General features: G+C 35.3%; 1 protein-coding gene across 1 annotated transcript; it reads right to left on the bottom strand.

The window, feature by feature from the left end:
• Window positions 1-5,931: 5,931 nt before the first annotated feature.
• tnnt2a (troponin T type 2a (cardiac)) lies at window positions 5,932-24,015 on the bottom strand. Its single transcript, XM_073823382.1, has 14 exons — window positions 23,984-24,015; window positions 23,737-23,747; window positions 23,115-23,180; window positions 17,701-17,751; window positions 15,667-15,696; window positions 15,198-15,222; window positions 15,015-15,078; window positions 14,445-14,561; window positions 14,076-14,153; window positions 13,880-13,987; window positions 11,296-11,405; window positions 10,852-10,942; window positions 10,284-10,324; window positions 5,932-6,132 (listed from the first exon to the last, which is right to left on the bottom strand). Exons 1-14 carry the CDS (start codon window positions 24,013-24,015, stop codon window positions 6,099-6,101), a joined length of 858 nt encoding a protein of 285 aa, XP_073679483.1. The 3' UTR covers window positions 5,932-6,098.
• Between the last annotated feature and the right edge of the window lie 944 nt (window positions 24,016-24,959).

The raw sequence follows: 24,959 nt of genomic DNA, 5'->3' as shown, positions 1-24,959 counted from the left end.
TTTAATTTTGGTTAGTTTTGAGCAAACACTTATTTGTTACTATTTGAACTACTTTAAAATAATTAAGGTTTTATTTTCTTTTTCTTTTCTTCATAAATAGTTGGTAATACGCTGTCAGTTATTTACAGTTGAGGTCAAATCTGCAAAATGTTAATTATTTGATAAAAATAAGATAGAGATCATACTAAATGCATGTTGTTTTATTTAGTATTGACCTGAATAAGATATTTCACAAAAATAGACATTTACATATAGTCCACAAGAGACAATAATAGTTGAATTTATCAAAATGACCCTGTTCAAAAGTTTACATACACTTGATTCTTAGCACTGTGTTGTTACCTCAATGATCCATAGCTGTGTTTTTTTTTAGTGATAGTTGTTTATGAGTTCAACTGCCCGCTGTTCTTCAGAAAAAAAAACTTCAGGTCCCACAAATTCTTTGGTTTTTCAACATTTTTGTGTATTTGAACCCTTTCCAACAATGACTGAATGATTTTGAGATTCATCCTTTATTTTTTTCACACCGAGGACAACTGAGGAACTCAAATGCAACTATTACAGAAGGACCAAACACTCACTGATGCTCCAAAAGGAAAACAATGCATTAAGAGCCAAGGGTGAAAACTTTTGAACAGAAATTTTCTTACTTTGCCTTAATATCATATTTTTTTTCATTTAGTACTGCCCTTCAGAAGCTACAGAAGATACTCGCATGTTTCCCAGAAGACAAAATAAGTGAAATTTACTCTGATCTTCAGATTCAAAAGTTTTCACCCCCTGCTCTTAATGCATGTTTTTTTTTTCTTCTGAAGCATCAGTGAGTGTTTGAACCTTCTGTAATAGTTGCATGAGTCCCTCAGTTGTCCTCAGTGTGAAAAGATTGATCTCAAAATCATACAGTCATTGTTGGAAAGAGTTAAAATACACAAAACTGCTGAAAAACCAAATAATTTGTGGAACCTTAATGACAGTTTACCTGTTCAGAACAAACAAGTGAGTCATGAACAACTATTACCTAAACAAATCATTCAGGTAACAACACAGTATGAAGAATTGAACGGGGTCATTTTTATAAATTCAACTATTATTTTCTCATGTGGACTATATGTAAACAAAATCGTTTATGTGAAAAAAAAAATGCATTTTGTATGACCCCTTTTATTTGGATGATTTTACAAGGTGTATGTAAACTTATGACGGGACTGTAAAAGCAAATCCTGCTAAAGGAATGTGTTTTTGAGAGCTGAAGGAAAGTTTCAGTATTGTATTAGTTCACATGAGTCAGACTAAACATGTTCATACTGAATAATTAATGAATTTGTTAGACATGAAAGTAAGCATGTCAGTTTGTTTTCCCAGATACTGAAAGGAAATGTTTTTGCCCTAAAGCCTTTGTTATAACACCATAACTTTCACTTTAATAGATTACATTTGATAAAAATAATAATTAAACGAACATAATTCCAGCTAAATGCTATCAGAATAAAACTAGCATATTAGCCATCTATATATTTACAGTGAGTGAATGTGAATTGTTGTAGAGGAAAACCCCTCTCATCTGGTTTTCACCTCATCATGAGAAATAAGGCATGTTGGCTAACAAGATTTCATTTCCTTTTTGAGATTTTATTTAGTTGCCAAACTATAGCAGTTAGCATAGCAGTTGTTAAACCTCAAACATATGTCTTCGTTGTACCGACACATTATTGAAAGTCGTTTCCCCATCAGAAAGCAGAGATTTATTCATCATTTCTCAGGAAAGCAGTCATATTAATTGATCTGCGTGTTTCATGTTTACCCAAGGTCTCCACCCTACACTAGAAACGGCCGGCGGCGAGCCAGGAGACGCTTTTATGAGTCACATGCATTCCCCAGCGCAATTATAAAGTTTCTCCGTTCCTGCCATAATATCGGAGAGCTTGAACACTGGACTGTCAATCCAAACAAATGACAAATTATGGGTGTTTTTAGCACTGCGTTTAGCACTCATAATTAGTAGAACCATTGCATTTTGCAGAAAGTAAATGTAAGCGCTATTATGCAAATCATTTGCGATGAGAACCTCCTGACCTTTTTCAGAAAGTACTGAAAGGCCTGAGGGGATGTTAACAGAGCAGATGGGTGTGTTAATGTAGTATGAAGATGTCTACCTTTTTACTGAGCATGAATACTTTGCTTTCTTACAGTAATTATAGTTCATTATGCAGCATGTTTACATGAAGATCTAAAATGCTAACAAGTTTTTTATGTTTAAGATACATGGATTCCACTTACTGAATTAAACGTGCAATGCGAGCTCATGTGACAGAGTAGTGAGTAGTTACATATAAACATGGTGATTGTTTTAGGAAACTTGCATTCGTTCCAGCTCCATACAGATGTAACAGCCCACTTGTAATCATCCAATCAGCTGCTGATGGATAAAATCAAGTCCTGCCTACATTATATATCTCATTTCACTCATGCACTTGTATACAAGTCAGTGCTTCTACTTAAGAATTACAGAGAAGTACAGAAAACAGCTTATCGTTTTATCGTTGCAAAGTCTCTCATTCACACCAAGGCTGCATTTGATAAAAATACAGTAAAAGCAGTAATATTGTGAAATACTATTACAATTTGAAATAACTGTTTTCTATTTGAATGTATTTTGAAAGGTAATTTATTTCTGCATGATTACTCCAGTCTTTAGTGTCGCATGATCCTTCAGAAGTCATGCTGATATGCTGATCTGCTGCTCAAGAAACATTATTTTCTCATCAGTGTTAAAAAACTGTTGTGCTGCTCAATGTTTTTGTGGAAACCACCATTTATACATTTAAGATTCTATTAAGAACAGCATTTTGTAACGTTATACAGTCAGGCCCAAAATTATTCCTACCCCTGACAAATTCTGACTTAAAGTTACTTTTATTCAACCAGCAAGTTTTTTTTTTTTTTTGACCAGAAATGACACAGGCTTCTCCCAAAAGATAATAAGACCATGTACAAGAGACATCATTGTGGAAAAAAAATATTTCTCAGCTTTTATTTACATTTGAACAATAATAATAATCAATAGAAAAGCCTTTATTGGCTATTACAGCAATCAAACACTTCCTATAAAAGCTGAGCAGCTTTTTGCATGTCTCCACTGGTATTTTTGCCCATTCATCTTTAGCGATGAGCTCCAACTCTTTCAGGTTGGAGGGTCTCATTGCCATCACCCTGATCTTTAGCTCCCTCCACAGATTCTCAATTGGATTTAAGTCTGGACACTAGCTGGGCCACTGCAAAACGTTAATGTTTTTGTCTGCTAACCATTTCTTCTCCACTTTTACTGTGTGTTTTGGGTTGTTGTTGTGCTGAAATGTCCACTGGTGCCCAAGGCCAAGTTTCTCTGCAGACTGCCTGATGTATTTTTTGATGTATTGCTCCTTTTTCATGGTGCTGTTTACTGTGATTAGGTTCCCTGCTCCACTGGCTGAAAAAACACAGCCAAAACATTAGGTTCCCACCACCATGTTTGACAGTGGGGATGGTGTTCTTAGGGTTGAAGGCTTCTCCTTTTTTTTTACGCCAAATGAAGGCTACATCATTGTGCCCAAACAATTTAATTTTTCTTTCATCTGACCATAAAACAGAAGACCAGAAGTCGTCTTCTTTGTCCAGATGAGCATTTGCAAAGGCCAAACAGGCTTTTGTGCCTTATCTGGAGAAGTGGTGTACTCCTTGGTCTGCGTCTGTGGAACCCAGCGGTGTGCAGTGTCCGTTCAACTGTCTGCCTTGAGATGTTGCCACCAGCAGAGCCCAGATTCATCAGGATGGCCTTAGTGGTGATTCTTCTTTACCTCTCTCACTATCCTCCTGGACAGCACAGGTGTCACTTTTGGCTTCTGACCACGTCCTCTGAGATTTTTCACAGTGCGGAACGTCTTGTACTTTTTAATAATACTTTGCACTGTAGCCACTGGAACTTCAAAACATTTAGATATGGCCTTTCCTGACTTGTGAGCAGCCACAATGCACAGCCGCAGGTTCTCAGTGAGCTCCTTTGTCTTAGCCATGACTGTCCACAAACCAACAGCAGAGAGCTTCTGTTTTTCACCTGTTGAGTTGATTAAAGCAGCTGTTCCCAATGAATCAGGGTAATTAGGATGCTTTAGAACAGCTTGGACTATTTGGAATGGTATAGAACTTTGGATTTTCCCATAGACTGTGACAGTTTGCAAAGGGTATGAATAATTTTGTTTCTGTGATGTACTGAAGTATAATTACAAGCACTTCATACGTTTCAAAGGCTTTTATCGACATTTATGCAAAGAGTCAGTATTTGCAGTGTTGGCCCTTCTTTTTCAAGACCTCTGCAATTCGACTGGGCATGCTCTCAATCAACATCTGGGCCAAATCCTGACTGATAGCAAGCCATTCTTTCATAATCACTTCTTGGAGTTTGTCAGAATTAGTGGGTTTTTGTTTGTCCACCCGCCTCTTGAGGATTGACCACAAGTTCTCAATGGGATTAAGATCTGGGGAGTTTCCAGGCCATGGACCCAAAATTTCAACGTTTTGGTCCCCGAGCCACTTAGTTATCACTTTTGCCTTATGGCACGGTGCTCCATCGTGCTGGAAAATGCATTGTTCTTCACCAAACTGTTGTTGGATTGTTGGAAGAAGTTGCTGTTGGAGGGTGTTTTGGTACCATTCTTTATTCATGGCTGTGTTTTTGGGCAAAATTGTGAGTGAGCCCACTCCCTTGGATGAGAAGCAACCCCACACATGAATGGTCTCAGGATGCTTTACTGTTGGCATGACACAGGACTGATGGTAGCGCTCACCTTTTCTTCTCCGGACAAGCCTTTTTCCAGATGCCCCAAACAATCGGAACGAGGCTTCATCTGAGAATATGACTTTGCCCCAGTCCTCAGCAGTCCATTCGCCATACTTTTTGCAGAAGATCAATCTGTCCCTGATGTTTTTTTTTGGAGAGAAGCGGCTTCTTTGCTGCTCTTCTTGACACCAGGCCATCTTCCAAAAGTCTTGGCCTCACTGTGCGTGCAGATGCGCTCACACCTGCCTGCTGCCATTCCTGAGCAAGCTCTGCACTGGTGGCACTCCGATCCCGCAGCTGAATCCTCTTTAGGAGACGATCCTGGCACTTGCTGGACTTTCTTGGGCGCCCTGAAGCCTTCTTAACAAGAATTGAATCTCTTTCCTTGAAGTTCTTGATGATCCTATAAATTGTTGATTTAGGTGCAATCTTAGTAGCCACAATATCCTTGCCTTTGAAGCCATTTTTATGCAACGCAATGATGGCTGCACGTGTTTCTTTGCAGGTCACCATGGTTAACAATGGAAGAACAATGATTTCAAACCCAAATTCTAACCCAATCAGCCTGACATAATGATCTCCAGCCTTGTGCTCGTCAACATTCTCACCTGAGTTAACAAGACGATCACTGAAATGATCTCAGCAGGTCCTTTAATGACAGCAATGAAATGCAGTGGAAAGTTTTTTTCGGGATTAAGTTAATTTTCATGGCAAAGAAGGACTATGCAATTCATCTGATCACTCTTCATAACATTCTGGAGTATATGCAAATTTCTATAAAAACTTAAGCAGCAACTTTTCCAATTTCCAATATTTATGTAATTCTCAAAACTTTTGGCCACGACTGTACATTGTCTTACCATCTTTTGGGAGAAGCCTGTGTCATTTCCGGTAAAAAAAAAAAAAAACTTGGCTGGTTGAATAAAGGTATCTTTTAAGTCAGAATTTCTAAGAGGTACTAGGAATAATTTCAGGCTTGGCTGTATATGTCTTTACTGTAACTTTTGATCAATTTAATGCATCATTGTTTAATAAAAGTATTAGTTTCTTTGTTTCTGACATCAAACTTATAAACAGTTGTGTACACAAGTTAACAAAATACTTTTGCTGCTTCATTTTCTCATTTTTTATTATTTTCGTTCAGTTGTTCAGTCAAAATCTACAGTGTTTCTTCAGTGAGGACTAAATAAAAGCAACATAATCTACTATACACATCTGTCCTGGGCATTTTCTTCATGATCTTTGTGGGTTTGTGAGGAGTGGAGTTTGTCTTTCAGCACTGCATTCACTTCCTGAGGCCTCTTTTGGTTCTCTTTGTCCTACACAAGAAAAAAATAGCCAAGAGCATTCAGTTTAACTCACAGCTGTAAACAATAATTTGTTTTTATGTCAAATTTAGGAGTGCACTATATGGAAGCCTGTTTCCGCCGCTGAATAAAAATTGCGAGACATAAACTCGTGTTTCTGAGAAAAAAAGTCAACATTGTGAGAACTGCGACTTTATATCTCGCAATTCTGAGAAATAATGTTGCAATTGTGTGATATAAACTCATAATTGCAAGCAAAAAGTCAGAATTGTGAAATATAAACTCGCAACTGCGAGTTATAATGTCAGAATTGCGAGATATAAACTCATGGTTCTGAGAAATAAAGTCAGTATTTTGTGATATGAACTTGCAGTTAAAAAAAATCAGAATTGTGAGAACTGCGACTTTGTATCTTGCAATTCTGAGAAACATAGTCAAAATTGTGTGATATAAACTCGTAACTGTGAGAAAAAAAGTCAGAATTATGTGACATAAACTCGCAATTGCGAGCTATTAAGTCAGAATTCTGAGATACACTTGCAATTATTTGAACATATCAGTCTTGTTTTCTCCTAAGGACTAGACTTTATAACTCGCAGTTGTGAAAATTCTGACTTTATTTCTCACAACTGTAAGATTATGTCCTGCAATTCTGACTTTATATCTCACAATTGTGAGTTTATATCAACCTTGAGTTTATATTTCACATTTCTAAAAAAAAAAAAGTCAGAATTGCAAGTTTATAAAGTCAGAATTGTGAGATATAAACTCGCAATTCTGACTTAAAATGTGAGATATAAACTCAGAATTGTGAGTTATAAAGTCAGAATTGGGAGATATAAAGTCATAATCTTTCACTTGCGAGAAATAAAGTCAGAATTTTCACAACTGCAAGTAATGAAGTTTAGTTCTGAGGAGAAAATTTATATCTCGTAATTCTGACTTTATAATTCGCAATTGCAAGTTTATGTCTCACAACTCTGACTATATTTCTCGCAATTGTGAGATTATGTCCTGCAATTCTGACTTTATCTTGCAATTATGACTTTATAACTCGCAATTGCAAGTTTTTTTTCACAATTCTGAGAAAAAGAAAGAATTGCGAGTTTATATCTCACAATTCTAACTTTGTTTCTCGCAATTGTGAGATTATGTCCCGCAATTCTGACTTTATAACTCACAGTTGAGTTTATTTCACATTTCTGAAAAAAAAGTCAGCTGAGAGTTTATATCTCACAATTCTGTTAATAGTTAATAACTCACAATTGAATCTCTTTCCTTGAAGATATATCTCACATTTCTGAGAAAAAAAAGTCAGAATTGCAAGTTTATATCTCGTAATTGTGAGATTATGTTCTGCAATTCTGACTTTATATCTCGCAATTTTGACTTAATAACTCACAACCTTGAGTTTATATCTCACAATTATGACTTTATTTCTCACAATTGTGAGATTATGTCCTGCAATTCGGACTTTATAACTCACAATTGAGTTTATATCTCACATTTCTAAAAAAAAAAAGTCAGAATTGTGAGTTTATATCTCGCATTTCTGACATTATAACTCGCAATTGTTAGTTATATCTCACAATTCTGACTTTGTTTCTCGCAATTGTGAGATTATGTCTCACAATTCTGTAAAAAGAGTAGGAATTACGAGTTCATTTATCACAATTATGACTTTATTTCTTGCAAGTGTGAGAGTAGGCTATGTCCTGCAAATTCTGACTTTGTAGTGAGTTTATATCTTGCAAATCTGACTTTACATCTTGCAAATCTGACATATATCTCACAATTTTGACTGTATTTCTTGCAATTGTGAGATTATATCACATTTGTGAGAAAAAAAAGTCCGAGTTTAAAGATGTAAAATCGCAATTGCACGAAAATAAGTCAGAATTCTGAGATAAAAGGTCACAATTACCTTTTATTCAGTGGCGGAAACGTGCTTCTGATCTCAGAGCTAACAGAAACTGACTAAAATGCAGGAGTTCATCCTTATATATTGCTAAGATAACACTATAAGCACAAAATACATAGCACACATAAATCTTAGATAAAATAGCCATTTTTTCACTCAGACAGGGCTGCTTATTTAGTTTTACTGTCTCGGGTGCTAATTTAAAAAAGTTCACACATTAATAAATAAGTTGCTTTTGTTAAGTGTTTATTGAGGACTGTACTTTTAATATATTCCGTAAAAAAGCGTTATAATATGAAGTGCGTCACTTCGCCATGTTGAAATTAGTCGGAGAAAATCTTCGCGCTCTCTGTAGATACCCTATCAGCTGTTTGGTGGATAGTCGCGCGACAATTAGAGAGCAAACCTATCGCGATTTACCAGCAGAGAAAACGGGAGAATCCGTGGATGTTCAGCCCGAAGACGTAGAAGCTTCATCCGAAGCTAGAAAGACCGGCAAAGTCAAAAAAACGAGCGTAAACATGGTCACAAACAATGTGGAAATATTCGACGACGCAGAAAATCGTGAGTATAGTAACGTTGCTTCTTTTTTGTTAGACAGGTAAGAGATTGATTATTGTGCAAACAGCTGTCTTTATCTCGTGTAACTGTAATTTACATAAATGCTGGACATGCACAGGTAAAATGCTGATTTTGCAGTAGCAGATTGCAACCCAAAGCCTCCATGCCCTCTAGTGCTTTAGTTCTGGCTCCTACAATCGTTTTTTGCTGCAGAAGCAGCTCTGCCAGCTGACAGGACTGTCACATTCTCATCTCATGCTTTCACAAAGTATGTGGCTGTGTTCCATGCCTGAGGCAGGAGCGGTGAGTCAGAGTTTGGTTTGAATGAGAAAGCCCTCCGGGAAGTATAGCGAGGTAAAAAAAAAAAAAAAAAGAGCAATACACCAAACCCTGATAATAGTGCAGGCATGTGTTACAACCAGATCCAGTTCAGTGGAAAGCAATCACCAATTTGCCAAACTTCTGAGTGCCAAGTTTATTCCTCTTCATGCAGATTTAATGATGAATAGACGTTGTATATTTTGAGGTTTGGTCAAGTTGGTGGATTATTCATAAGAATTTGTATGTTCTCATGCATGTTTTTGTATAATCTGCTTATGTCACAATTGCTATTTACATGCACCCGTATAATCAGTTTGCAATTAGACTGATGGTTCAGTTGAACTAAAATGCCTTCTTGAAAATGTCTCAAACAAGCCATTGAGTTTGATACAAAGTAAATTTCAATCATTTTGAAAGGGGTGCCCAGGTGAAAATAGAGTATAACTGAATGCACTAAAAATAATACTTAAATACAAGCAAGTTCATTTGTAGTACATTTTTATTTTATGTGTAATGGTAAAGGTTATACACTACAAATACACTATAGTATATTTCTACTTCAGTGCATTTGAAAAATGCTTACATTCATTTTTAGTGCCTTGAAGTAAAGTACACTACCGCAAAAATATACAGTTATTTTAAGTGTTTCTTAAAAGTGTGTTTTGAATACTTATAAAATAGTCCAGTGAAAAATATGTGGGCATTACATTATATATATACTATATATACATATAGTATATATTTATTATATATCATTCTTATATTTTAAATAATGAATGTTTATTTTCTATGTTTGAAGATGTTTGATTATTTTCAAAAAGTGTGAAAGATGGGTTCAATGGTACTACGAATAGTAGATACATTTTTTTATTTATTTTTTTAATACAGAGAAACACATTTTATTACATAATCGTGGTGTCTAATTATAGAACAGTTGAGTTATCTTAAGAAGTACTAAAGAAAAGTTTGTGGTATATAAAGTACAAAATGACTGTGTGAAAGTAAAGAAGTGTTTTTAAGGGCACTTTTTTCATTTGGGTGCAAACTATTACCAATCACCCTCCAAAACTATTTTTGCTGAAAACTATTTATTTATTTATTTTTTAGTATTTTTAGTTAATTCTGGAGTCCTATTAATATTATTAATGACTTACTAATATGCGAATCCGACTGTGACATTTAAAAATCGTATTGAAATTAAAATTAGTGTATGTGAACATACCTAATTAACAGGTAAATTTAGGTGTTTATTTTTTTCTTTTTGTCATACTTTGCCATACATATCACATTGGGTGAATGCATAGGAAATTGCCACCCTGTAAAATAGCAAACAAGGATTCACAGACACAATTGAACTCACATTTTCTGGTGGTCACTAACTCTGTTCCTCAGGACATTGATCTGTAGAAAGATCCACAGTCAAAAACACTAAACATCTCATTTTGTGAGTTATTTGTGCAAATAACTCTGATCAGTACTTTCATTTTGTTTCCACATAATTAGGTTCGACATTAGATTCAAGTGGAAAAGAATGTTTTCATTTTAAAAAAAAATGTCAGTAGAGTCAACATAAAATGATATTCATAGCTCATTTTAATTACATAATGTGATGACAAAAACAGAGCTGTTTCTGATTATATGTTAATGCTGTGGGTTCTAGTAAAACTCAAAGGCCCGGTTTCACAGACAGAGCTTAGACTAAGCCATAACATAGTTTAATTAGGACATTTAAGTAATTTTTATAAACGTGCTTAGAAAAAAACATTACTGGTGTGCATCTTGAGACAAAACAAAGTCACTGATATATTTTTAGATATGTCAGTGCAAGTTTATTTCAGTTGAAACAGCTCACACTTACATTTTAGTCTAGGACTAGGCTTAAGCCTTGTCTGTGAAACCGGGGGAAAGTGATTTAGTCTACAGCTTACCTCATATTTCTGTTTGGTAAACTGATACTGCAACTCAAACTTCTCTGCTTCTAGTTCACGCATCCAGGTCCATAGTTCCTTTGCTTTCTCCCTGATGTAAAAGGTTAGATTATTAAATCTGCGTAATTGATAATAATTTGTACTCTATGGAATTCTGTTAGTTAAGGAGTGGTAAAAGAAGTCTTACTAGATGAGACAAAGTTACACTAATCGGCTGCATCACTTGGTAGAAGAAATTTGTTTATTGTAGTTATTATAAATCTCTTTATTTTATTCAACTGGTAACCAAAACTGTTTGGTTGCCCATATTCTTCAATATCAAAAATAATACATAATTAAAATAAATAGGCAGAATTTCATTTCTGTCTGGAGTATCTGATTAACTGTGTTCAAATTGTGGCATATTATTTAGTTAAATTTGTAGAATTTGTAGTTTCTTCAAACCTGAGAGCAGAGTCATTGGCATTGTCAGTGTCTAAAGGTTTACGCCGATCACCAAGAATCTTCTTCTTCTTCTCTCTCTCAGTCTGTTTCTTTCCACTCCGTCTCTCTATCTGCAAAAAAAAAAAAAAAAAAAAACATAATAGAGAAGAGTATTGACAATGTATGTTAAAAAAAAAACAGTGATATTGATGATGGATTTTTCATTTACTATTTTAAAGTGTCCGTATATTTTAAAATGCAAAATAGAGTTCCTGCTCAAGAAAAAAACTGATCAATGCTAAAAGCAGCAGCAGCTGTGCCACTTAATATTTTGTTGAAACTGTGTGTACATGTTTTTGTAAAAAATTAATTCTTAAAAGTCGAGCCAAAAATCATTCATACCCCTGGCAAATTCTGACTTAAAGGAACTCTATGTAAGAAATGTATTTCAGTTAATCATAAAGTGGCCCTGACATGTCACTAGACATTAAGAAATCATGTTCATTTCAAATACTTATAACACTGACAACAGTGGTCCGGCCAGGATATTGTCATTTAAAAGTGAAAGTTGCAGCCCTCAACTGATGTTGATGTTTTCGTGTTGTGTTTTGGCCTGAGGCGCCACCCTCCAGCTATCTACTAATCACAAAGTCAGTAGAGTTTCATCATCCAGGTTGCCAGCTCTGCTCTAGTTACAGCTGCAGCTACGAACGTGTTGGATAAAACATGTATAACGTTACGAAACCTAAAAGACCTCGTTATGAATCCGAAATACGTCGTGACAAAGTCCGAAATAAAACAAGGATTTGTATAGGAGATGCCTTTGAAAGATGGAGACGGCTGAAAACGGATCCTGCAGCTTAGCTGGCAACCTCGAGTCAGGGGGGAGGGGGAGGGGATACATCGTTATACAGTATTTTGAAAGTGATTGCAGTACCAGTTTTGGCCACAATCCTACATACGGTTCCTTTAAAGTTACTTTTATTCAACCAGCAATTTTTTTTTTTTTTTTGGACTGGAAATGACACAGGCTTCTCCCAAAAGATAATAAGACGATGTACAAGAGGCATCATTGTGGGGGGAAATAATATTTCTCAGCTTTTATTTAAATTTGAACAAAAAGTGGCATGTCCAAAATTGTTCATACCCTTTGCAAACTGCCACAGTCTATGGGAAAATCCAAAGTTCTATACCATTCCAAATAGTCCAAGCTGTTCTAAAGCATCCTAATTACCCTGATTCATTGGGAACAGCTGTTTTAATCAACTCAACAGGTGAAAAACAGAAGCTCTCTGCTGTTGGTTTGTGGACAGTCATGGCTAAGACAAAGGAGCTCACTGAGGACCTGCGGCTGCGCATTGTGGCTGCTCACAAGTCAAGAAAAGGGCTATAAGACCATATCTAAATGTTTTGAAGTTCCAGTGGCTACAGTGCAAAGTATTATTAAAAAAATACAAGACTACAAAATACAAGATTTCTGCACTGTGAAAAATCTCAGAGGACGTGGTTGAAAGCCAAAAGTGACACCTGTGCTGGCCAGGAGGATAGTGAGAGAGGTAAAGAAGAATCCAAGGATCACCACCAAGGCCATCCTGATCAATCTGGGCTCTGCTGGTGGCAACATCTCAAAGCAGACAGTCCAACAGACACTGCACACCGCTGAGTTCCACGGACGCAGACCAAGGAGGACACCACTTCTCCGGATAAGGCACACAAAAGTCCACCTGGCCTTTGTAAATGCTCATCTGGACAAAGAATACTTCTGGTCTTTTGCTTTATGGTCAGATGAAACAAATATTGATTATTATTATTTTTTTACCACAATGATGTAGCCTTAATTTGCCGTAAAAAAGAAGAAGTATTCAACCCTAAGAACACCATCCCGACTGTCAAACATGGTGGTGGGAACCTAATGTTTAGGGGGTGTTTTTTAGCCGGTGGACCAGGGAACCTAATGAAAAAGGAGCAATACATAAAAATTCTCAACAACAACATCAGGCAGTCTGCAGAGAAACTTGGCTTTGGGCAGCAAGATAATGACCCAAAACACACAGCAAAAGTGGTGAAGAAATGGTTAGCAGACAAAAACATTAACGTTTTGCAGTGGCCCAGTCAGAGTCCTGACTTAAATCCAATTGAGAATCTGTGGAGGGAGCTAAAGATCAGGGCGATGGCAAGGAGACCCTCCAACTTGAAAGAGTTGGAGCTCATCGCTAAAGATGAATGGGCAAAAATACCAGTGGAGACATGCGAACAGCTGGTCAGCAATTATAAGTGTTTGATTGTTGTAATAGCCAATTAAGGCTTTTCTATTGATTATTGAGAAGGGTATGAATAATTTTGGACATGCCACTTTTTGGTTAAAAAAAAAAAAAACTTGCTGGTTGAATAAAAGTAACTAAGTCAGAATTTGCCAGGAGTATGAATAATTTCTGCCTATATTTTCGGGCTATGTGTGTGTGTGTGTGTGTGTGTGTGTGTGTGTGTGTATATATATGTATATATATATATATATATATATATATATATATATATATATATATATATATATATATGAAAATAATGTGTAGGTCTTTGTCATAGTGCCTTATCTCTCAACTCTGACCTTTTGCATGTAACCACCAAAATGCAGACTGGTGAGTGTCTTCTTCTTCTTGGCATCGTCCTCTGCTTTCTTTTTGGCTTCCTCTTCCTCCTTGCGAGCTCTTTCCTCCTGAATATTTGAAAACAGGAAAGGATTTGCAATGCTAATACCAGTTTGCCTCCATCAGAGTTTGGTGACAAAAAACGTTTCCACTCACCTCCAAACGCTTCTGTCGCTCCCTCTCGCGCTCGTTGCGGATCCTCTGCTGCTCTGCTCGCTCAGAGCGCCGTTTCTCCTGTGAAATCACTCACATTACAACTTTGACAGCGGATTCATTGAGCGATCACTCAATAGGAGCTCATGTGGATGTTTATTCTGCAAAATGACAGAGTTAATTGCTTTGACACTTTTTTAGGCTCACTCGGGCTTGAACTGACCACGAATAGACCTGCTGCAATGTTACATGTCTGCCCTAATGACTGCATATTTGTAATTCTTGTGTTTTTGTCCATAGGAGATACTTTAGTAGGTTTATATAGCAAACATAGAGCAGCTGTGATCTAATAGGACAACATTGTTCACTCACAATCCTTTCTTTAAGATTGATGAGTTCCTCCTCTTCCTTCTTACGGCTTTCAAAGTGAACTTCAATCAGCGTCTGGAGCTCATTCAGGTCTTTTTCCATACGCTTACGATGGATGTCCTGAGAGGAAAACACATTTGACCTTTGAGATTGTGTCTGAGACTGTTTGCCTGATAAAATTTACAAGTTCATGTAGACAAAAGCATAATGTTTCAGTAATTGACATTTAAGATTTCTGTGTCGAGTGAAACATTCCAATGACTTTTGTAGAAGTGCTGGTTTCTACACATTTTCTTTTGCATGTTTTGGTTTGTCAGAATACTTCAAAACAGGTGTCTGTTCTCTAATAAGTAAACGGGTCATCAGAGAATATTTCAAATTCAGTTATGCATGTTTTTGGTGGTGGAAAAAATGTGAATTTAGGTCAAAAATGAACCAGAGCCTTTATGATAGACCTGTCTGTTATATTAAAAACACTGTAATTTCAAAGTTTGGCCTATGACTGACTAACTGATTGAAGGAATTAATATTTGTAAATAATACTTTTCATTTATTACTCATGTCAGTACTCACATCAAAATCAACTCTTTCACCATCTGGAATCTTTGGGGGCACCAGGTTCGGCATCATAAAAGGTCTGGAAAATATGTTTAAAATAAATGCTTAAATATATGTTTTAAAATTTTGTATGAAATGAAATCATGACTAGATCTTTAAAGCATTAAAACCAATCAATGGTTATGAATTCAAACTTACTTCATGAATTTGGGTTTAGCCTCTTCTCAAGAATCAAACATACAAACAAACACAAGTTATTCAAAGTTATACAAGACATTTTAATTTTTTTTTTTGTAAAAGACTTTTACAAAACTAACTTGTTGCAAATCAGTAAGGCATATCTGATTAAAAATACCTGAAGCCTAATTTACTTACATCTCCCTCGTTCTCATGCCAGTTATTGCACAATAGCAAACGGTTACAGGTGATGAAGAGCGTGTTATTAAATCCATAAACTAGATTATAACCAGAAATCTATTTATGATAGAATGAATGTTATCATGAGAGGATTTGGGATGATCTAATGCTTTTAAAAGACAGTTATCCAGAAGGGTGTGTGTGTGTGTGTGTGTGTCGTAATACAGGTTTCTACATGTTTCAAACAATTACTTGAGAGCTGTAAATCTTAAGCTTCCTGTCTTTATCCAGTGCAATAAAAAGCAAATACCTTCTCCGTCTTCTGTGTCGTCTTCACCATCTGTAAGAAAGAAAAGTTACAAGTGGGTAATCAGCATCTCTGACAGCACCATGGAAAACAGAGACGAAAATAGAAACTGATAATGGAAGAATGCTGGAAAATTGACCATCACATACCAAACACTCGTCACTTCAACTATACATAGAGCAGAATATTTGATTCATCCAGTGTGTGTCATGAGTTCCATTAAATGATAAACACAGGTACAACTGCGACAGCTGTGGATTAATATGTAACTATATAACAGTAAACGATGAAAGAATATGCCGTTTTAAAATAACATGAGGGTGAGTGCCCTAAATGATGACTTTATAATGTCTTATTATTTTTTTTAAACCTTTGTAAGATATTTCTAAATCTTTTGACTATAACAATGATTTTGGTCTTTGTCAATGCAATTCAAACTTTTTACAAAAACAAAAGCTTGGATTAAATGTCATCATGCTACTGCCACAGATTTAATGTAGATTTAATATAGATAGTGCTATCCATCAAACCTCTGACCAAATTTTTTCCTTCTGTCTACGCAGTCTAGAAAGTATTTCTGTGGCTGGGCAATCAGTTTCTATAAGCCAGTTTATGGCAAGCTGATTTATCCTAAAGTACTCCCAGCATTACTCGTAGTAATTGCATTTTTACTATAAACAGTGTAATTAGAGCATTCTACAATTAAATTCTTACTAGTAATGATGCAAAGCTTTACAAGTCAGTTCTTACTAGTAACCATGCAAATTAAAGAACTCTTTGATGCAATTCTTACTAGAATTATAGAATTATCTCTAACTGAATCGGAGAGCTCTGCAATTGCATACTTACTAGTAACAGTTACTGTAAATTAGAGAGTTATTGATTGGTATTTATATTAGTAAGAACTGAATTACAGAGCTTTTTTTTATATTTATAAATATAATATATAGACAACACCATGCTATTATTATTACTATTATTATATTAACTAGAAAATAGATTTTTGAAATTTGTGGATCGCTAGAAGACTAAATCGTGATTCATATGTGAATCACTTTTGTTCTTCCACCACTACTAAATACTAAATGTAAGTGTTTACATGGATACAAAAGGTGTTGATTTCCTCTTTTTTCTTTTGTTGTTTGATTAACAGACATCACAGCAGCTGATTTATCAGGTTATTTGGCTGCTATTACTTTAAGAGCTGCCACTGCTGAACGTGACACGGATCTGACACGCCCATAGTTTTATAAGCACTTTAATGTGAAATGATACGAGCTACAGTGTGTGCCGCTGTATTTGCTTTGAGCACAGTATAACATCTGACAAGACAGGAAAAATTGTTATTACTGACAATAGAGCCTTATAACACCTCATCTGACCTCAGTTCACTGATGTCCTACTGAAGTGGAGTGGAATGTGTGTCCGAAAATATGTGGTTGTATAGACATTCTGCGACTAAATAAATGCACTTCTAGAGATGGAAAAAAAGACATAAACAGCAGCTGTGAGTGGGATGGCCCACTCTAGCTCCACCCCTGCGTTAATTGCATTAAATAGTTGAACGCTTTTAAGCTGGAAAAATGAATTGTCCAGTGTTAACATGCTAATTTTGACAGCACTAATTTTTACTAGTACTCTCTAATTGTAATTTTTACTTGTAAGAATTGAATTATAGAGCTCTGTAATTCAGTTCTTACTAGCAAGAATGCAATTATGACGAGTAACGCTGAGAACATTTTAAGCTAAAACAGCTTGCCGTACCAACTGGAAGACGATAAATCTGAAGATGAAAAACAAACAATTCCTACAGCTATCAATTTGCTTATAATCTTCTTGTTTAACCCTTCATGTGAGGTTTGTAGAAAGTTGGACAAAGTAGAGTTTAATTGAACATTTGATTAAATTAATTTAAAAAGTGTTATGATGGCAATAGTGATCACGCTGTAGTAGAGTTTGATTTAATGTTACAAATTGCTTGATCTGATGATGGTGATCTGGAGGGGTCAAACTGAGGTTCTCAGCAACAAGGCTCACCATGTTCCTGAGTGGTCTCTTCCTCTCCTCCTGCTTCCTCCTCGTGAGCTTCTGAAAATGGAGAAAGTTGAAGGGTGTGGTTAGCTGGAGTTACTGTCAACTATAAATCATTTGTTTCCCTTCTTTAGGTATCAAATTACATCATTATTCCTTTGAGATCAGTCATTCCGTTGAGTTGAGAGTGTAAAAATTACAAAATCTAATAGAGTAGAATAAAGTAGAACACGTGTGTAAGAGTGTGAGATGAAGCTTGTTTGGAAGATGTGAGTTAATTCCCGAGGGCAAAGAAGTCGTATACCAGCCTGGGCATGATGGGTACTGGTGGCAGCATACCTGAAATCTCTCAGATAGTTACACACTTACACACAGCAATACACACGTCTCTACCCAACAGCACAACTGTTGTCTATATGATACAAATGCGTTGGCGTGTCTGAAGTGAGACCACCCTTAAAAAGTAAATTAGTGCGGATGGTAATACCATACTCTGAGTTACTGTAGTTTCTTTCCTCAAATCTGATCTTGACCAAGCTGAATTCAAAAACTTTAACATTTAACACTAAATGCAATCACTTTTGCATTGTTAATTTTACATTCATACTTCATGAGTGTGTGAAGAATAAAGAGAGCTTTGGAGCAAATTTCATGTTAAAAAATTACCTACAACTTATTTATTTCTTCATTATAGTTGAATTGTGGTCATATGCTACTTATGAAAGCAGCATTGTTCAGTTTTTGCAGCCTGAGTGAATCATTGAATTATTCACTTCACCTGTTTGTTCAAAAACACTCACTCACACATTTAGTTGTGGATGTGTTGTTTTCTGGCAGAGCAAAAGCAGACAAAGAAAGTAGATTGCTTTAAAAATTTAAGGTGCATCTCATTAGCAACATTTCATTGGCTAAAAAAGGTAAATTTTTTTACTGTTGAAAAATTCAAATGAAAATTTCTATTTAAATAACTGGAAATTCACTGAACAACAATATACTGTATACTGAATCTAGGGCTGTCATTAACAATTATTTTGATAATCAAGTAATCTGTGGATTATTCTGACAATCGAGTAATCAGATAATTATATATATATATATATATTTTTTTTTTGTGGTAATAAAAATAGACAAGTGAAAATTGCCTTTAAAATTACTTAAAAAAAAAAAAAAATATATATATATATAATAGTAATAAGTAGTTCAAATAAAGCATCAAAAGCAAGTAATCATATGGTTTTACTGAACAAAAGTGTTAGAATACATAATGTGTATGTATATGTAATAAAAAATAGAGCCAACATTAATTACGCATTGTAACAAATGCCTGTAGAGGGCGCCAACAGCCTGACAATTGTTTTTACACTTTACTGCGCAATCTAATCCTTGTTTAATACTGAATCAACATTTAATTATGTCTACTTAATCTTTAACATTTGGCCATTTCTTTATGATAGAAAAACTACAGCCACTGTAATTTCTTGAATATGTAGACATCAAAATGTGTAAACTCAGAGTGAGGGTTTAAAATTTTATTTTGAAATTGCGATGAACGGTTAGCATATTGAGAACGATTTTGATGTGTTTGTGTAGATTTGTAAATTATTTACCTTACAAATCTTATAGAATTCTGACATGTTGCATACCTAGATGAACATTATAATAAACCCAAACTTACAACTACAGGTGCTGATCATAATTAGAATATCTTCAAAAAGTAGATTTTTTTTTTCACTAATTCCATTTAAGAAGTGAAACTTGTATAATATATGCATTCATTCCACAGAGACTGATATATTTCAAGTGTTTATTTCTTTTAATTTTGATGATTATAACTGACAACTAATGAAAACCCCAATTCAGTATCTCAGAAAATTAGAATATTGTGAAAAGGTTGAGTATTGAAGACACCTGGTGCCACACTCTAATCAACTAATTCACTCAAAACACCTGCAAAGGCCTTTAAATGGTCTCTGTCTAGTTCTGTAGGCTACACAATCATGGGGAAGACTGCTGATTTGACAGTTGTCCAAAAGACGACCATTGACACCTTGCACAAGGAGGGCAAGACACAAAAGGTCATTGCAAAAGAGGCTGGCTGTTCACAGAGCTCTGTGTCCATTAATAGAGAGGAGAAGGGAAGGAAAAGATTTGGTAGAAAAAAGTATATAATATACAAATTTTCTGAGATACTGAATTGGGGTTTTCATTAGTTGTCAGTTATAATCATCAAAATTAAAAGAAATAAACACTTGAAATATATCAGTCTGTGTGGACTGGATGTATACATTATACAAGTTTCACTTCTTGAATGAAATTAGTGAAAAAAAAATCTACTTTTTGAAGAAATTCTAATATTATGACCAGCACCTGTATATGCAAAGATGGAGTTGGGAATGAAGCCACTCTGACACACACTTACCCAACCTCCACACATGTAAATAATTAAAGCGCATACAGTAGACCTGCATTACATATGTTTATTCAACTGAATCGTAGCAATTGTGAATTCTTAATAGCATTATGCTGTATTATGATTTTTAAATGGGTTTAATATGTGGAATACACCTGTATTTTGTCGATTACTTGATGCAAGCAAAATGCATTTGAGTACTCAAATAGAATCGAGAAATCGTTGCAGCTCTATAGGGTCTTCCACACTTTCACAGGGTGCAAAACTTCACTTTTGCTCATCTCATACTGTTGCTGTGTGAAATTTTCCCGATGAAATCCAGTAACAATCTGTCCATAAGGGTGAAAAACTTCCCTACTTAGATTTCTCTTATTCCCATTGGTCACATTGGCCATGTTGACCAGGGTTGCCAGGTCTGTGTAATAAAACCAGCCTATTCCCCAGCATTCTGGGGTAAAATGGCTATCAAAGTCTAATCAAAAATCGTGTTCCAGAGGGTCAAAACTGCCTTTTAGGTTCCGCCTTGGTTGAAACATTCCAGGTGGGTGTGGAGAATTTCGCTTCAACCCGCAACAATCCATGGAAATAGTATAAAAACAAAAGACTTGGCAACACTGATGTTAACCAACAGAAAACTGCATGTAAAGCAACCATTGTAAGCTGTGCTTCATTTGTCTCTACGCTATTGACATTTTTGGCTTATGAAACTCTGGCTAAATTTCACTAACCTTGAACTTCTCGTTTAATTATAAATGTTAAGATATGGTCACATTTACTGTTGCACAGAGAAATTTGCAGACAAAATCCAGACATTCAATTAAGAATCTACACGTTTCGATTCCAGTTTCGAGTAGGGGCGAGAAAGTTAGCCACGCAGATTTCGCTCAGGTTCAAATTGAGTGTGTGAATTTGCAGTGTTGAAAGTGACTTCTATGTGATTTGTGCTTTATACGTCACTATGTTTTGACAATAAACAATGTTCCTTTTTAACTTGCATAATTTCTATGCAATTTTGCTAATATGGCAGAACCTTGAAAGGTAAAGTTCACCCAAAAATTAAAATTCTGTTATTAATTACTCACCTGCAACTACCATGTTCAAGGCCCAAAAAGATAGCAAGGGCATCATTAAAATAGTCCATGCTACATCAGTGGTTCAACTGTAATGCTATAAAGCTATGAGAATACTTTTTGTTTGCAAAAAGAACAACTAATAAACAACTTAATCTCTTCCATATCAGTTTTATGCTGTGCACACCAAATACGAAACAAATATTCTCATCACGTCATCGCTCTCGATTATTCCTCGGATGTTATTTTATGAATAAAATAATTGCGAGGCGGACAGTAGTGAAGCATCTTTACTCTGCTGTAAAAGTACTTTTCAAGTGTCTGTACTGGATCAAAGTGTTTTTCTTTAGAAAACTTTACTTCACAACATTCCAAAGCATAATATTGTACTTTTTACTGCCCTAAGTTTCATATTAAATATCATTATACCTTCTGGGCCTCTACGTTTTGGAGTCACACTTGGCTCCTTTGCGGTCAAAAGTGACCGAAGCATTAAAAAGTAACTTTTTTTTTCTTCAGGAAAAATCTATGAAATACTTTTTTGTTCAATAATATTTAGTGATTTATTATTTAGAATTTTGAGGAATATTTATGATACTATGCAATATTTATACAATTTTAAATTGTATATTGTTTGTATTTAATTATTATTATTTATTCAATAAATGCAACATTTCACATTAAAATTGCTTGATTGCTGAACACACTTTTTCAGCACAGTGGTTGATTTGTCGCTTGTACCACCAAAAGATAGTCATTTTTGACCGCAAAGGAGCCAAGTGTGACTTTTTTTGACCGTTTAACATATTAGAATTATGTCATTGATTAAAATTTGTTTGTGTGTGTGCTCACATAGCTAAGTCACCAAGTGTCATCTCATTCTGATGAAGCTACGCTTTTTAGAATTCAAAACATACAATTTTTCGGTAAAAAATTACTGAAGAGGCCCAGAGGGTTAATGCTTAATTACATTAGAAATCAATTACATTCTTTTACTTTTGGGTACAAGAAAGTACTACATCTTTAATGTTCATTAAAGTAAAACAAACCACTTTTATGACATATAGCGCAGTAAAAAAGGGATGACATTATGCTTTGGAATGTAGCGAAGTACACTCTTAAAAACAAAGGTGCTTTAAAAGGTTCTTCACAGTGATGCCATAGAAGAACCATTTTGGGTTTCACAAAGAACCGTTCAGTCAAACGTTCAGTTCAGTTACTGTTTTAGAATCTGAAGAACCTTCTTTCATTGCAAAGAACCTTTTGTGAAAAAGAATTCAGATGTTAAAGGTTCTCTATGGAACCATTTAGACAAAAATGTTCTTCTGGGGCATCGTGAAGCACCTTTATTTTGAAGAGTGTAAGTTTTCCAAAGAAAAACCCTCGAATAAACGAAATACTTTCGCCCAATTTGTGTCATGGAAGAGAAGACAGTCGTTCAGTTTTCTTTGTGCACAAAAAGTATTCTCGTAGCTTCATAACATTACGGTTGAACCACTGATGTCACATGGACTATATTAACAATGCCCTTACTATCTTTCTTGGCCTTAAACATTTCAGTCGCATTGTTGTCTATGCAGGCTCAGAAAGCTCTGATTTCATCAAAAATATCTTAATTTGTCTTCTTAAGATGAATGAAGGTCTTACGGGTTTGGAACGACATGAGTGTGAGTAATCAATGACAGAATGATCATTAATGGATGAACTTTTCCTTTAAGCACTATCTGCCGGTCTGAATACATCGGTGGTTTTAACAGCAGCTTTCTAGTTTACGTGCAATTGTTTAAATATTTCTATTTCTGTTTTCATGTACCATGTAATTTACTCACAGAATGCCACATTACGTATACAAAAGTGTGGTATAACCATTCTACCATATTACACTTTAGTGTTATTGAATGGTTTGTGCTCTTTGCCTTTAGCAGATAAGCAGTAACTACCTTCCTCATGCTGTGCCTCCTCCTGCTCCTCCTCAAGCTGCTCCTCCTGCTCCTCCTCTTGCACCTCTAAACCACACCATGCAAGTTAGGTAAGCAAACAAGGATAAACACATTACAAAGATGGAAGCTAGGAGATATGTTCACCCTGAAACCGTAATGGGTTAGTGATGATATGCAGATACTCTGAAGTTTCTGCTCTACTTATTCCATAGGGGTCATTTTTGGGTGTGTTTTGTTGAAAGCTGACAAGCAAAATAAAGAAAACTGCTTCTGTGCACAAGAAAAGCTCAGCTTTCACGCTCGTAAATCAACATGACGGGTCGCCATATCTTGCGACCGCACTTACACGGTTTTAGCTTGAATCTGCAAAGGAGTAACACATGCCGTGCAAAAACCTGATCAGCTGGAAGTTTTGGAAGGTCTCACTGTAGTATTGTTATCTCCTATTTCAAATATCAGTTAAAATCATGTCATAAACCATCATATTGTGCTAGTATAGTCACTTCACTTTTCTAAAACTCTAGCTTCAAGGTCAATATATTTATGACCTATTTTAAAACAAAAACTGTTTTCTTGTTTACAGTCGAAGTATGAAAGTAATATTACAAAACACAAGACTTACCTTCCTGCTCCCTAGAGAACAAGACAGAATAGTGCTGTTATTTCCATTGTTCTCAAAGCTCAAGTAACGTCCCAACAGCTGCCTGAACGCTCAGATTAAATATACTTATCAGAAGACAAGCAGATGCTTTTAAAATGAACTATGGCACTGGAGACTGTAGTATACATTTTATGCACAGTGTTCTTATTTAAACACAATTTCACTCGAAACAAAATATAGTACGAAACAAATTTGTCAAATTACTTACTCGTATTCCTCCACTTCTTCGATGTCAGACATTTTTACTCTGCAATAAAATATTTATATTTAATATATTTAAAAAATAAATAATATCTAACCCTGGACAACAAAACTAGTCGTAAGGGTCATTTTTTATTTTGTTTTGAGATTTATACATTATCTGAAGCTGAATAAATAAGCTTTCCATTGATGTATGGTTTGTTAAAATAGGAAAATATTTGTTTGAGATACAGCTATTTGAAAATCTTGAAACTGAGGGTGCAAAAAAAAAATAAAAAATAATAAAAAATAAAAAAATATATATGGTAGGAAATTTACTAAATATCTTCATGGAAAATTAACTAACATACAAGGCATACAAGAAAAATCAATAATTTTGACCCATACAATGTGTTTTTGTATGGGTAAAAATCAAAATACTGAGAAAATCACCTTTAAAGTTGTCCAAATGAAGTTTAGCCATGCATATTACAAAAAAAAAAAAAAGTTTTGACATTTACAGTAGGAAAATTACAAAATATCTTCATGGAACATGATCTACTTGATATCCTAATGATTTTTGGCATACAAGAAAAATTGATAATTTTGACCCATACTTAAATGTACTCTTTGTACTATTATACATCCATTTTTCTGTACATAATACATCAGTAATATCCTATGTAACACATAATACTCATACCTGATATTCCAGCAGCGATGTGTGAAGAAAAACTGTGTTAATGTCCGAGAGGCGAGCTCTGTCTCTCCTCTTGAATCTTATATGATCAGGGCTGGGGTTGATTCTGAAGGTCATGCATCTCACTCACTGCGTTTATTTTTACCCTCGGAGATAAGTGGAGACCAGTCTTGCAAGCATTCCCTAAAAGGCCGCTGGCATTGTTGTGATGAAGAGAATGGCGATGGCTAATGTCCACATCAACACGAGTCTCTCAGAGGTGTCCTCTGATAACATGTGGGACTGGTTAGTCTCTGACCGTTTT

Source organism: Garra rufa, chromosome 18 (assembly GCF_049309525.1).
Source record: "Garra rufa chromosome 18, GarRuf1.0, whole genome shotgun sequence".
NCBI lineage: Eukaryota > Metazoa > Chordata > Actinopteri > Cypriniformes > Cyprinidae > Garra > Garra rufa.
Note: the sequence above shows the minus strand (reverse complement) of the source record. Positions and strands in the feature narration are given on the sequence as shown.